This window comes from Rhinolophus sinicus, chromosome 3, assembly GCF_057876585.1.
Source record: "Rhinolophus sinicus isolate RSI-liver-muscle chromosome 3, RSI-T2T, whole genome shotgun sequence".
NCBI lineage: Eukaryota > Metazoa > Chordata > Mammalia > Chiroptera > Rhinolophidae > Rhinolophus > Rhinolophus sinicus.
The window spans coordinates 46194073-46209501 of NC_142503.1; the positions used below are offsets into that span (position 1 = coordinate 46194073).

At 33.9% G+C, this 15429-nt stretch overlaps 1 protein-coding gene across 3 annotated transcripts in view; it reads left to right on the forward strand.

Moving 5' to 3' along the window:
* Nucleotides 1-15429, forward strand: part of TNPO1 (transportin 1) — a 78356-nt gene that overhangs the window by 49431 nt on the left and 13496 nt on the right. For all 3 annotated transcript variants that reach the window (XM_019728092.3, XM_019728093.3, XM_074328842.2), the window contains exons 10-20: nucleotides 1676-1736; nucleotides 2255-2423; nucleotides 4898-5050; nucleotides 5792-6017; nucleotides 7918-8089; nucleotides 9482-9568; nucleotides 11021-11128; nucleotides 11261-11419; nucleotides 11501-11588; nucleotides 12993-13091; nucleotides 13279-13374. In XM_019728092.3, the coding sequence (XP_019583651.1) occupies nucleotides 1676-1736; nucleotides 2255-2423; nucleotides 4898-5050; nucleotides 5792-6017; nucleotides 7918-8089; nucleotides 9482-9568; nucleotides 11021-11128; nucleotides 11261-11419; nucleotides 11501-11588; nucleotides 12993-13091; nucleotides 13279-13374 (1418 nt within the window). The remainder of the gene's footprint in view (nucleotides 1-1675; nucleotides 1737-2254; nucleotides 2424-4897; nucleotides 5051-5791; nucleotides 6018-7917; nucleotides 8090-9481; nucleotides 9569-11020; nucleotides 11129-11260; nucleotides 11420-11500; nucleotides 11589-12992; nucleotides 13092-13278; nucleotides 13375-15429) is intronic.

A 15429-nucleotide genomic window follows, 5' to 3' on the forward strand; every position in this document is an offset into this window, starting at 1 on the left:
TATACCAGCTATAATGTTAAATAACTATTAAACTTTCTATTTTAGAATTTAAAACTTTGAACATACGTGAAAGTTTGGCTGGCCCACATCTTTTATCCCTATCCAGGAAATTTTAAATCGCACTGCTTCTATTTCCCTGTTAGCATTCATTTAGTTAATGAAGGCTTTTAAAGTTAATCTCATTGGTAGTTAAGTTGTACTCAAAATTGGTTTCATTCATGTTTATTTAATTGATGTTAAAATATATATCTATTTGAAGTAAGGCCTCAACAAAGACTCAAGACAATATAGAGAGTGAAAGTTTCTTACATCTGGTATAGGAAAAGAACGTTATCTTTGGAGTCAAGCCAAACTGGTTTTGAATTCTGACTCCCCTGTTTATGTAAAACTAAGGACCTTGGGGATATAATGTAATCTCTGAGCCTTAGTGTACTCATCTATAAAATGGGAATCATATCACTTTTCTCACTAGGTTATAAGGAAGGTGCTTATTACAAGCCCACAACTGGCACTCATGGTTATGAGTTTCTTTGCATATTCATACTTTTCCCAAGCCATCCATAACAAATAAAGTAGACTTTGGAAGCAGAGGACTGTGGACATTGTTAGATATTTCCAGTATTCTCATACCTTTTATCCCAGTGGGCTCTTTTAAGTGTATGTGGTGGACCAGTGAGAAAACAAATCATCAAAGCTTAAACCAGTCAAAGCTTAAAACTATCATAGCTGCAAAAGGAACTGAAGTTAGCCTTTTGACCTTTACTTAGTGTTTTGATAAATATTTTTTAAACTATATTATAAATATTCCAGTATACCTGGAATTTTATGTTTGCAGATATCATGGTTCTAGTTTAATGACTACATAATACTTCAGATTGGGTGTGATACCCTGATTTATTCAACTGTTTTCTTAGTAGAAATTTAAATTTCCTAACTTTATCAAAGGCTATAATATAATCACTTTGTCCATTGAGCTCTTCTTTTCATTTTTGTATTATTTCTCTTGGCTAAATTCCTTTAGACTTACTATATATTACTTTCATCTCCTTTATTAAAAGGAATACAAATACTGAATGTATACTTATTTTTACAATGTCACACCATTTAGAAATAAAACAAAAGATGAATTTTGTCCCTTTTTCACCTACTCGACTCCTTTCTCCAAAGATACCAATTTCTTGTATATCATTCCTAGATAGTCTGTGTTTACAAGTAATTACATGGGAAATCTCACTATTTTTAACTCAAATGGAATGTGCTGTATGTGTTTTATACCTGGGGTTTTTGTTTGTTTTCAACTTTACTGTAATTTATTTTAAACGAGGCCTAAATTGTGCACGTTTAGATTGTTTCCAGTGTTTTTGTTACTGTATCAGAGAACATTGGTCTTTTAAAAAATGGGAGTGTTTGTTGGCATATTTGGGATAAATTCTTAGGGGAGAAATTGCTATTTATTTATAAGTACTGTTGCCAAATACCCCATCCAGTGGAGCCCATGCATGAGTGTGTAAAAGGTCTGAGATATGTATCAGTAATACTCATCATTTGAGAAGGGCAGACAGCACAGAAAATTCTCTAAGATAATATTAGTGGTGGTTGTCTCTTTAGTATTGGTATACAAAAGGTTCTTAAGACTTCTTAATTCTGTTGATCTTTAGATCTTCTTTCTTTATAGGTTGATTCCTGTGTTAGTGAATGGCATGAAGTACTCAGATATAGATATTATCCTCCTTAAGGTAAGGAAACGCTGCTGGTGAATAGGGAAGGTTATTTTTATTGACTTAGTAAATCTTTGAATTCAATTAATAGAACATTTATTTAGAATAGACCCTATGTAAACAGACTTCCTGTTATATGCTACAGAGTTCAAAGATAGAAGCAAACATAATGAATTTGGGTAGTAATAGATTCTAGCTTAATTGGAACTAGATGGTGACACTAGCAGAGTTAGCATTAATTTCCCGTTGATTCCAATTATTTGGTGTTTATTTTAAAATACCTTAAATATGATCTGAATATGATATGCAAGTAATCTAGATTATACCAGAGGATGCGAGGCAACATAATGTGGTTGAAAGTACCTGATACCTAACAGGTGTTGTGTAATCTAGTCTCCCCTTCACAAAGAACAAATGAAGACATGTAGTTGAGAATCCTGTTGGTGACCCCATCTCTGGATATTCTGATTCTTTTACTCATGTACTTATTATTAGCTTATAATGAATATCACTAAAATTTTCCCTTTGAAACAAAGGGTGATGTTGAAGAAGATGAAACGATTCCTGATAGTGAACAGGATATAAGGCCACGTTTTCATCGATCAAGGACAGTGGCTCAGCAGCATGATGAAGATGGAATTGAAGAGGAGGACGATGATGACGATGAAATTGATGATGACGATACAATTTCTGACTGGAATCTAAGTAAGTCAGAGAGGGAAAAGCACAGTTACCTGCTTTGATAACTTTATTGAGAAATAATTTATACCATATAATTCACCCATTAAAGTGTACTATTCAGTGGTTTTTAATATCTTTATTCAGAGTTGTGCAACCATCACCACAATAAATTTGGGAACATTTTCATCACCCCAACAAGAAACCCCATCCCCATTATCAGACACTCGCCATTTTCTCCCAGTCCCCCAACCCGAAGCAACTACCAGTCTATATTCTGTCTGTATATTTGCCTATTTGGACATTTCCTATAAGTGGAGTCATACAATATGAAGTCCCTTGTTACTGGCTTCTTTCACTTAGCCTGTTTTCTTGATTGAATCCGTAGGAGTGGGATTACTGGGTCATATGGCAAGTTTCTGTTTAACCTTTTGAGAAATTGCCAGGCTGTTTTCCAAAGTGGCTCTATCACTGACTTTCCCACCAGCAGTGTCTTAAGATTCCAGTTTCTCAACATGCTTGCCAACAGTTAATGTTTTTTATTACAGCCATTTTGGCAAATGTGAAATGGTGTCTTATTGTGGTTTTGTTTTGCATTTTTCTGATGGCTCTTTCTTTTTTTTTCTTGTTTTAATTTATTGGGGCATGTTGGGGGACAGTGTGTTTTTCCAGGGCGCAGCTCAGCTCCGAGTCCAATCGCTGTTTTCAATCATAGTTGCAGGGAGCGCAGCCCACCATCCCATGTGGGAATTGAACCAGCAACCTTGTTGATGCGCTCTAACCAGCTGAGCCATCCAACCTCCCATGATGGCTCTTTTATACTTAATATTCATTTTGTTCCTTAAAAAGCCTTCTCATCTCTAAACTGTCATTTCTCAAAAGGCTATATATTTTTTTCATACTACAGAAGAGAAACATTGACATTGACCACAAGCCTTTTTTGTTTTCCTAACATAAACTTATTTTTTGTGATAAATTGCTTTGTCATATTCAAACTTACAAAATATCTTTTTTAAATCTGTTAGTTTTCAACCTTAGCTGCAAATCCACATCAACTGTTGAGCAGACATTCTGGGCCACAGTCTAATTAAATAACTCTGGGGAGGAACCTAGACACCTGTATTGTGCTTGCTTGCTTCCTGGTTCTTAGAGCTCTAGTTCATGGTTTCTCAACCTCAGCACTCTTGATACTTTGGGCCACGTAATTCTTCGTTGTGGGGGCTGCCCTGTGTATTAGAGGATGTTGAGCGGCGTCCTTGATCTCTACCCAATAGATGCCAGTGTACGCACAGTTGTGACAACCAGGAATGTCTTCAGACATTGCCAAATGTCCCGTGGGAAACAAAATCGCCCCTAGTTGAGAACCACTGCTGTAATTCAGTGTTAGGATTTCCAGTAACTATGAAGTGGTTAAGGACATGACTCATCAGCTGGGACTCTGTAACTTATTTGGTTCAATAATGCTCTGTTGCCCGTTTAGTTTCCCGTAACTAACAGTTGTGCCAAACGTGCCCAGCACGAAGCCAAGGACTTTCTGTGTACATCAAATGGAATCTTTCCAATCGCTTGACGTAGGCAAGGAAACTGCAGAAAGAGAAACTTGCCCAAGGTCAGCGTAGCTGGTACTGATGACACATTATTATTGGCACCCAAATCTCACAGGAGAACCCAAGGTCTTCCCTCGTATCACAAATTAACCTTCCAGTGTATCCCTACTTTCAGGTTTAGGGCAGGACGACTTAAGATTATGATGCAGATTGCTCTTCAAAAATAAGGTACTTTGAATTGGGGGATGCACTTCTTTGCATCCCACCCATATTTATATCCCAGAAGTTTTTCTGTGCACATACAGAAAAATACATGTATATCTTCTTTTTTGGACAGAAAGCTGACTTTCCAAAAGTGAAATCAGATCATGCTAGTTCTTTTCCATATATCATATAACTCATTCTATGTCAGTACATAATAGATTTCATTGTTTTGTGGCTATAATATTCATTTGTGTGGATGTACCATACACTATAATTAAGACCCTTATTGATGAATAAGGTGTTACTTCTGGCCACTGTAACAGCTTTTTTAAAAAAAGGATTTTACCATTGTCTAATAGTTTGTATTAACAGTTTATAATGCCTAGTTCACATTTGGATACTTAATTATATTTTTGTTCTTTTTAATTTTTTCTTTTCTAAATTATATTAAATGAAATCTAAATTTATATATAGTCCCATAGTTCCTTAGTCTATAAAGGTTTTCCAGCATATTTTCTGCTTAATGTGCTTGTGACTTTTGTTCCAATTTATAATTAGTTTGGTAATTCTTGGTCATAAAAAAGTCTTGTTAATCGAATTTTTTTCATGTGACAGACTGCCTATTGAATTCTTTAAAACTGTAGAGCTATGAATAAAGTGTTGTACATGCAACAAATACTCATTTTACATACATGTAACAAAAAGATAATAGAGGTTAATATAATATTTCTGATTTAAATATTTCCTTAGGAAAATGTTCTGCTGCTGCCCTAGATGTTCTTGCAAATGTGTATCGTGATGAGCTTTTGCCACATATTTTGCCCCTTTTGAAAGAATTACTTTTTCATCATGAATGGGTTGTTAAAGAATCAGGCATCCTGGTTTTAGGAGCAATTGCTGAAGGTAAGTCTAAGTCAAGTTTGAACTGGAAAGTCTGTAATAGGCACTAATGCTAGGCTACTTTAAGGAATTATTACTCCGTAAGCAAGACTATTCACTCTAAATTGATATACTTTGCTCTTGTGTTGCTGATAATGGGGTGAATAAGACTATCATCCACGTTAACCTGAAAAAGGATATTTGAATCCAAAAGCCATCTTAGGACAAGTATTTACTTTGAACCAGTTAACTATTATTTATTAAACAGCCATATGTTTACGTCTAATCTCAGCCAGATATTTTGCAAATTCTTCTGTTACGATAAAGGGAACTGGGAGCACAAGGACTGTGATGTCAGAAGCATTTCCATTCCTAGAAAAATAACTTCGTTCCATAAGTGAGTGTAAGAAATACGATGAATCAAGTGTGTCATCATTCTCTGTAAAGGATTATTATTCTATCCTAGTTGTAAACATCTATCTGTAAGAAATGGAAGCGTTTTACAGGAGTTTCTGAACGTCATAATTTGGTTACCAGAAGTAAAATAAGCTTTCCTAACACTACTGGAAGATACTTAGGAGCAGTTAGGTTTCATTATAGTTATTTTTTTTTAAACATGTAGTTTTGGAACAGATTCCAGTATATTAATTGCGGTGGAGATGATCTGAATATTTTTCATGGATGCATATATCTGTTTAATAACTGAAATAATTTTAACCATATTTTAGCACTATTTGAAAGATATCTGTTACTTTTTTTTCCTAGGTTGTATGCAAGGCATGATTCCATACTTGCCTGAGCTCATTCCTCACCTTATTCAGTGCCTCTCTGATAAAAAGGCTCTTGTGCGTTCCATAACGTGCTGGACTCTTAGCCGCTATGCACACTGGGTAGTCAGCCAGCCCCCAGACACGTACCTGAAGCCATTAATGACAGAATTGCTAAAGCGTATCCTGGATAGCAACAAGAGAGTACAAGAAGCTGCCTGCAGGTGGGACAAATTCATAATAAAATGTTCTTTGTGGGCGAAAGGAGTGGGTATTTCAATGAGAAACTCATTTTCAACCTTGTGATGGAAGGTTGGTATTAAACTATTAATGAGGTTTTTGTTATCTGTAGCTTTCACTTGATGATTTTGTAAATCCAAATGTGACTTGACTCTAAGTAGACATCAGGTTTTGCTATTCCTTAAACTGTTTTTCTCAGTAGCTGTAATAACAGTATTATCTTTTATTATCCTAATTCCCACAGATGTCTAGAGTGGTGATGGCAAGGGTCCTACTCTTAAAGCAATAACAAAGTTAGAGCAGCTTCACATTATTAGTCTGCAAGTCAACAACCGTAACTCCACAGAAGCCCCACAGTGACATGTTGTCTGTCACATAGTGTATCTATTTAAGTAGCTGCTCTGTCAGTTGAGTTTGGGGCTATCTTGTTTTTATGTCAGACCAGCATTTAGTTGCATTGCTACAAATATTTCGGTTTTTTGAAACCTTTGTGTTCTGAAAAGGCCTGCCAAGCATAGCTGTTAATTTTTCAAATAGAATTTCTTTTACCACTAACTTTGTTAATAGGAAAAAAGAACCGTTGAAAAAGGAAAGTAAATTTAAATATAGTTGGACTTTGCCAGATCTGAAGCAGCAATATCTAGAACAGAATTTTGATTATTAATGACATGAAAGAAAGTTGAACCAGAGGGCTTTGGTGATTAATAGCACTAAATTTTTTTTAAGTGGGTGAAGGATACAGACCATGTTTGGTTTCCTGTAGGTTATTCATTCAGCTTGTTTTTTCAGCTCTCTGCTAATTGTTAGGCGTATACTAAATGCTGGGCCTAAGTTCCTGCCATCTTGAAACTTACAGGCTAGTAGGGAGTACTAAACAACTATAATTTATGGTAAGTCCTGTGAAGGAAATAGATAAATAGTTCACACTTGCTAATGAATAGGACTTTTCACAGATGGCTTAACCTACCATTTTACGAAATTCCTGACTTGATAGAACAAGATAATACAAACCCTAATTTTAGAAATGAAGAGCCAGATATACCTTAGAGTCAGGACAAATTTAGGTCTGGATTGATATCATTACACTGAGATCCTGGAATTTTTTTCCTTCCTTACACATTTGTCCTAATAGATAAGCCATACATAACGCAAATTTGTAATAACAAGTATACTGTGCACTCTAAGTGTATAGTGTGGGGCTTAGAGAAACATTTTTAACTTTATTGAGGAATAATAATTGTATATGTTTAAAGTGTACAACATGATTTGATATTTATATACATTGTAGAACGATTACCAAGATCAAGATAATCAACACATTCACCACCTCACATAATTAACATAGGTAACTCTTTTTTCATGGTGACAGTGCTTAAGATCGCTCAGCAACTTTCAAGTATACAATAAACACACTAAGTATATCAAACACACCGGGTGTTAAAAATGATTGTCATTTTGTGACCATTGGTAAAATGAAATTAGAGTTTTTAACAGTTTTAATTGTAATCTTAACTAATCTGGAACAGTCACTAGAATGTTAGCTACCTGAGAATTGGGACTTTGTTTTTTCATTGCTATATCCCAGCACTCAGTGATTAAATAAACAGTAAACACCAAGTAAATTTGTTGGTTGAATAAATATAATAACCAACAGATTTTAATTGTAGATTTTACCATTGTAGTTAAATAGATGCACATAGGCTACAGTCTGTTTGAAAGAGGTGATGAGGAATGGGGAAGAACTAAAAATATGCATCTGGTGTGGTACGGTAAGAAGATAGGCATGCAAAGTGTAAAGAGATGTTCTATAAACTATAGACTTAGTTTTCTATTTCTATTATAAACAATTCCTTTTCTGCAACAGTATTCTCTCTTTAATTACAGTGCCTTTGCTACCCTAGAAGAGGAGGCTTGTACAGAACTTGTTCCTTACCTTGCTTATATACTTGATACCTTGGTCTTCGCGTTTAGTAAATACCAGCATAAGAACCTGCTGATTCTTTATGATGCCATAGGAACATTAGCAGATTCAGTAGGACATCATTTAAACAAACCAGTAAGTGACTGTGATTAACTGTTATGAGAAATATATATAGCAACCAATAGGATAGCATGTATTTGAAAATTACAATGTTCTGGGAGATGTGAACACTAGTGTTTACTACTTTAGGAACGTACATCTTAAAAAGGCAGCAAGTGTATTTACCTTTTAAATATTAAAAAATAAATATATGCTTGGTGTGGAAATTACAACTGCATCTCATGAATGGAAAACACTTTGTTGTAGAGTGACTAAAGAAAAAGGGATAAACGTTGTATACTCTGAATTTCAACTTTTACTTAATTTCAAGTATTTTTGTGTCTACCACTTCATAAACACTGCAGCTTTAGAATACCACATCTAGACATCTTTGTTTTCTCAGGGGAACTTACCAGGTATGGGGAACATAGTAGGTAAATGAGCAATTGGAATAACAGGTTAAACATGCTAGGTCATGGTTCATGAGATTGGTTAGGGAGCAGACTGTCTCCAGTAGTGTCAGGGGAGGGGAGGAAGACGGGATTGTGTTTCTAATGTTACAATGTGAATGTAGATCCAAATTCCTGCTGGAGAATCGGTTGTACGTTTATGATTGCTTTCTGAAAAGTCTTAAGAAATTGTTTGTGATTAGAAGCTGTCCTTAAAACTTGGTGCAGAATACTTGGTTTGTGGGTTTGCTTTGATGTTGGTTTGGTTTGGAGGTTTTTTTTCTTTAATTTCTTAGACCCTTTAGAACCCGTGCCCCTTGTTTACATTATTACTATGGTTTTTTACTTGGTTTTATGGATTCTTTGGTTTAAATAAGGACACTTAAATGATTATGAATCTTTTTCTACAAACATCTTTGTAAGTTTTACCTATCGTTTATAACATACTGTACAAGAGCCATATTACCGTGTTTCCCCGAAAGTAAGACCTAGCTGGTCCGTCAGCTCTGATGCATCTTTTGGAGCAAAAATTAATATAAGACCCAGTATTATATATTATACTATACTGTACTATACTATATTATATAAGACAGGGTCTTATATTAATTTTTGCTCCAAAACATGCATTAGAGCTAATGGTCTGGCTAGGTCTTATTTTCGGGGAAACACGGTATATGTCACAGGCCCCGTAACTGAAAAAATTTGGTCACTAGAGAGTAAAATTTACACAAATTATCCCTGATTGTGATCAAGTAATTTGTATGTAGTGGTATATCTGTTTTGTTTCAAAAAGAATATAAGATGACTTAAAAATAGAAAAAGGTTGTATAAATTAAAAAATAGGCAAAAAAAATAAATTTTACAGATACAAAGAATGAGGCTGAAAATGCGTTCTGTAATGATTTTACACCATTAGACTCAAAATGGACTGTTTACATATGATATTGGAGGTTTATGTGTTTTTCATCATTGTAAACAGGAATATATTCAGATGTTAATGCCTCCACTGATCCAGAAATGGAACATGTTAAAGGATGAAGATAAAGATCTCTTCCCTTTACTTGAGGTATGCTAAGCTGGTAACATTTAGTTAATGCAACTGTGTTTCACCAAAAATACGTGTCCAAATCTAAAATGGGGATGTGTGATGATAAGTAAAAGTGTTAATAAATTTACACTCTGAACCATTTCTGTAAAAATGCTGAATAAACATGTAACTTCTTGTTACTGTATTTATAGAACATCGACACTAAGAAATGCTGTTAAATACAAAAAGCATAATGCAAGTGTTAGGCTTCTTTTTTTTTTTAAGTAGGCAAGGGATTATATATGTTTTCTAACCTGCTCTTAATTGATAATAAATTATTTTGGAGATCTTTCCATATCAGCATATATGGATCTATCTGTAACAACATTTCTTGATATAGATATATACTATACCATAATTAATACACGATTGACCCTTAAACTGCATGGGTTCACTTAAATGTGGATTTTTTTTCAGTAAATACTGAACTGTTTTTGATCCACATTTCAGGTGTCCATGGATGAAGAGGGCTGACTAGGTACATTGATCTACCCATTTTATATAGGAGGTGTCCATGGGGGTGTCCTGGAACCAATCCCCGCAGATACCAAGCAACAACTTAAGTTTTGGGGGAGAGTAAAGTTATTCTGTGGAGTTTAGACTATATGCAATGGAGGAGAGGGGTCGGTGCCCCTAACTCCCGCATAGTTCAATGGTCAACTACAGCTTAAATTATTTTATATATTATTTATTGTATGCAGACAGATACATTCACACATATATGTGATAGCATTGGGACTTGATACTAATAAGGAGGGACTTTATACCTTTTTTGTCCAGTTTGATGTTTTTTTCCATGTATACTAAATACTTTTTTAACCAAAAAGAAGTGGAATGTGACATTTAAATAAACACACTGTCAAATGTGGTAATTTAAACCTAAAGGAATTGATATTGATAGAGCTAGTTCAGTCATTGTCATTCTTGTTCCCCCTGTCATTTCAGGGGTCACCACTTCTGCCATGGATTGTCCCTAGCCAGAGAAGTAAAAACTGTTACCTAGGGCAATGGCTAATTCTGGGCCTAACAAAACAAGATGAATTGTTATGGCTAAATAGATTTATTTCAGGCAAGGGCTCAGAATATGCCCAGTAATAGGCCCACATTGTTGACCAGGATGGGAGGATAAGTAAACATGTCTCTTATATTTGAGGAAACATAGGAATATATAGTAATCTGTTCCTGAAGAATAACATTCATTATAGAAACTTTTTTACATTTTTTTTGGAGGAAACCTCCCCTGACCAACTGGCAAACTTAACAGCGATGCGTGGCATCCAAAGAAGATGTTTGAAAAGATAAATCTGTTATTGTAGATTAGTAGAGTGGGCTCATAAGTGACCAGGATCTTAATGAGTAATCTTGCAAGCCTTTACCATAATGTTCAGTATACCCAGAAATTTTACCTGTTGTATACTTTATTCTTTCTAGTGCCTATCTTCAGTTGCCACAGCCCTGCAGTCTGGCTTCCTTCCATACTGTGAACCTGTGTATCAGCGTTGTGTAAACCTAGTACAGAAGACTCTTGCACAAGCCATGGTAATTTTAAAAATATTATATCTCATCCTTCTTGGCATCATAAACATTTTTCTAAGGATAGGCATAATGTATACAAACTTGCTCAGTAACTGATTCAAAGTAAGTTTTCAAAAAATTGTGTCTTGATTTCAGCTGAACAATGCTCAACCAGATCAATATGAGGCTCCAGATAAAGATTTTATGATAGTGGCCCTTGATTTGCTCAGTGGCCTGGCTGAAGGACTTGGAGGCAACATTGAACAGCTAGTAGCCCGAAGTAACATTCTAACACTAATGTATCAGTGCATGCAGGTGAGACTTGTTAAATTAAAAGTGAATTGAAACTTAGTTCTTTGTGTCACATTGGGGTTAATTTCTTCTTGTTTGTTGTAGGATAAAATGCCAGAAGTTCGACAGAGTTCCTTTGCCCTGTTGGGTGACCTGACAAAAGCTTGCTTTCAGCATGTTAAGCCTTGTATAGGTAGGAATATTTTCTACTGCTATGATGAAGTTTTTAACGTTATTTTTACACCAGCTATGTTTTTTATTATTAAAATGTAATTTCATGGAATTCCAGCATTTTAAGTACATTGACTGGTTAAAGCTGCTCTGATTGAAGCAGGCAGGATGGGAACTCCTGTTGTTTGTTCCTTTGAACTCAACATCACTTCAGCAGCTTGTTAGGCATTCATGACTGGAGAAAAGTTGAAAAAGTATTAATTTAGAGGAAAGGAAATGCCTGCCTTTGAAACCTTGGTACTGTATGCTAGTTCATGGATATTTTTTGAATAGCCTCTTTTTTAAATAGATGTATCTAGAAAAAATAATAATCAGGTTTTCTCGTGATAAACCATCATACTTGTTCAGATATCATAGTGAACTTTTCAGACAATTTACTTTAAATGTAAATAATGTTTTGTGTCTTTTTTAAGAGCATCGCATTTGTGTTAGCCTTCTGTGAAGATAAGTGATTCCTTGAATAACATAACCTGAATTGCTGTCAAATCCATTAAATGGGATTTGGGTTATTTTTTTCTTCATTTCTATATCCCATCATTTTGAATGATAGTTGTTTGTAATACATGACTTAATAAACCTTGGTTTAAAACATTGACCAAAAAGCCCTTTTCATTTGATAAGTTGTGCTTTGGGGTTTTTATTTTCTGGTTTTATTGAGATACAATTGACATTACATTCTATAAGTTTAAGGTATACAGCATAATAATTTGATACGTGGTATAACTTAACATAACCTTTGTGAAATGATTACCACAACAAGTTAACATGCATCACCTCATAGTTACAACTGAAAAGATAATAACTGAGTGGCATGAATTAATGATTGACTTCTGATGCACTGAGTTCTTTTTCATATAACAAAACAGTCCAGGTTTGTTTGGTACATTTCTTGCCCTTAGCCTGCTTTGAGACATTTTTCTGAGAGCCCTCATTCATTTTACGTCAAAAAATAATATTGAGAAACCACAATCTGATTTCTAGGGTAAAAGTAATTTTAAAAGTCAAAATCATTGATTTTAAAAAAAGAAAAAAATTGTGTGTGTGAAAAACTAGCTTTGAAGGAAGTTCTGTTTATTGTGTTTTTCTCACTTTTAATTTGAAGTTTCTCAGTCTGATGACAAGAGAGGTTATTCTGACCAAGTCTTTTTAATGATACCTGAAATATATCAAATTAAGTTTCCTGGTCTACTTCATAGGAAATTTCAGAGATTGCCTCCTTCAGATTCTTAAGATAAAGATTACCAACATCTTTAAAATACTATTTCTTGACTACATTTTAGTTTCTGCCACGTAGAATTTTTTTTAAAGCACAATACACTGCGATTGATAAATTTACTACATAGTTTTTAAAACATTTTTTTTCTAGCTGATTTCATGCCAATATTGGGAACCAATCTAAATCCAGAATTCATTTCAGTCTGTAATAATGCCACATGGGCTATTGGAGAAATCTCCATTCAAATGGGTAAGTTTTTTTTCTTTAAAAGTATAAATATTTAGATGTCATAATATTTTTGTAGTTGCCTTTTTTTAATTTAAATGAGCTTTTTATATTTTCATAAATAGCTTATGTCACAGTTAATAAAAGGAACAAAATTGGTATTTTAACATTGAATTTTTTGTTTTGTCTTTCTCTTTTGGGGATGATCTAGGTATAGAGATGCAGCCTTATATTCCTATGGTGTTGCACCAGCTTGTAGAAATCATTAACAGACCCAACACACCAAAGACGTTGTTAGAGAATACAGGTACCATATGACTGAACTGTTTTGGTGAAGAGAAAATTACTTACCTTTTAATTTTAAATTAAGATGCGTAGAGATACCAAAGCTAGCTTTAGAAACACAGTTTATTATTAACACCTATTTTGGATTCTTAGTAATGAAGTGTACTGTTTTAGCTGCATTCCATAACTAGTTTTCAGAAATTTTCAAAAAAATACTTTCTCCTCTATTCTAGTGTTTTAATGCTCCCTAGAATGAACCCCAGCTGAAATAACTATTGAACAATATGAATTTTACTTTTACATTATTCAGAGAGTAACTGGGAGCTGGAAAGTAATGACTTTTTTAAATCTGTAAACATGTATCCAAAGATGGATTGCAGTGTATGTCTAATTGGTTTACAGTGGTGCATATGTATTTTCTATTTCATTTTCTAGTCTCAATTTTCTTCAAATTGAGAACTTAAGCAATACCTTGTGGGATTTTTATTTAGGAGGCTAGTTTCTCTTTTCCATTTTTAGGGAGCATGTTTATATTAAAGAGTACCTTCCATACTATAGAACACATTTCAGGGTGATTTCTTTCTACCCTCCAATTTTTGCTAATAATGATAAAAGATGTAAATTTTGTTTTCAATCAGGCATATCTCTTTATATACTAAGATAATTACAATACACTCACAGTCAGTGAGGGTCTTACCAAAATACTGGATAAAAATCAGAATAAGGTTTTCTAATTAAGAAAATTTGTTTTCAAAGGCATTTTAATTTCATATTTTTTAATTATAGAAAGTATTGTAGCCTAATGTGATTAAAATTGATATGTTTATTGGTATGGAAGGAAATCTTAATTATGAAACAGTTATATGGCTATTTGGCTGTATGGGTACTGTTTTATCATAAAATGATTTAGATTTTCTTGCTGAAAAATACAAACATCTATGTATAGGATGGTTATGAAACCTTGTCGGGTTTTTATCTCCTTAGAACGCAGTACCTATACGTGATATTTAGATTTAGAACAGTTGTAAAATTACTGTTGAACCTAAAGAAACTTCCTATTTATTTTTAAATGTGAATGCATAACTGCAAATAAATGTTGAGTGTAATGTATATTAAAGTTTCTTGTGGGATATCAGTTGGTTATAGTTTCTTTAACAAATTGGCTTTATCTATAAGAGTATATTCTAAGTATGATTCTACCCTAAGTAAATCAAAAGGTGGTTGATAATACCTTTCAAATTGATGGATTGAATTAATGTGATTAAGAAACACACTTAGCATTTACTTACTGCATAGTCTTACTGCTAGTGGCTGCAGAAAATGTTTCCCTTACTCCTTACCCAAAAGGGGGAGACATCAATTAAGCAAAATCATTGCCGATGGCTAATGTCTATAGATTTTAGCAACTTAATTACCATTATCCTAATATTTCATAAAGCCAATTCCTTAGTGTATGCAGTTATTTACTCTCAGTATATCCTACACTGAACTTTTTCAATGGATCATCATCTGCTTTATCGCATGTTTCATTGGATTGTTCATACTTGCCTGTTTAATGAGAATGTTGCATAGTTTGTGTCTTTTAAACATAGGTTTTCTTCCTCTTGCTTCATATAAATCTGCTGGATTTTAGTATTATCTGTGTAGTTTGCTTCAAGTAATCCTTAAACATTTTTCTTTACCCTTCCCCCCACACCCTTTTTTTATGAAAGGTTAACCTGTAAGTTTTTGAGAGAACACCATTAAAGCACCTCATGGTTTGTTTTCTGTTTGTATTTTTTTTCCCGTTGTGTATAAATGTATTTATATGTATGTACCTTTGAATTGCAGAATGCAGTTCTGAATTACACTTGTTTTAGCTCTTTGTAAGTTTAAGGACTTTCTGAATTTTGATGGTGAATATGTTTGATAAATTCCCATTTTAAATAAAATATTAGCATGTAATCAGTATAATGTTTTATCTATTTTGTGGTATGCCTTTTATAGCAAAGAGTTTGTTTGGTCCACATACCACATGTCATTACAGTGGACTGTCTAAATTTCCTTTATGTCAAATATGGTATTAAATAAGTGGACT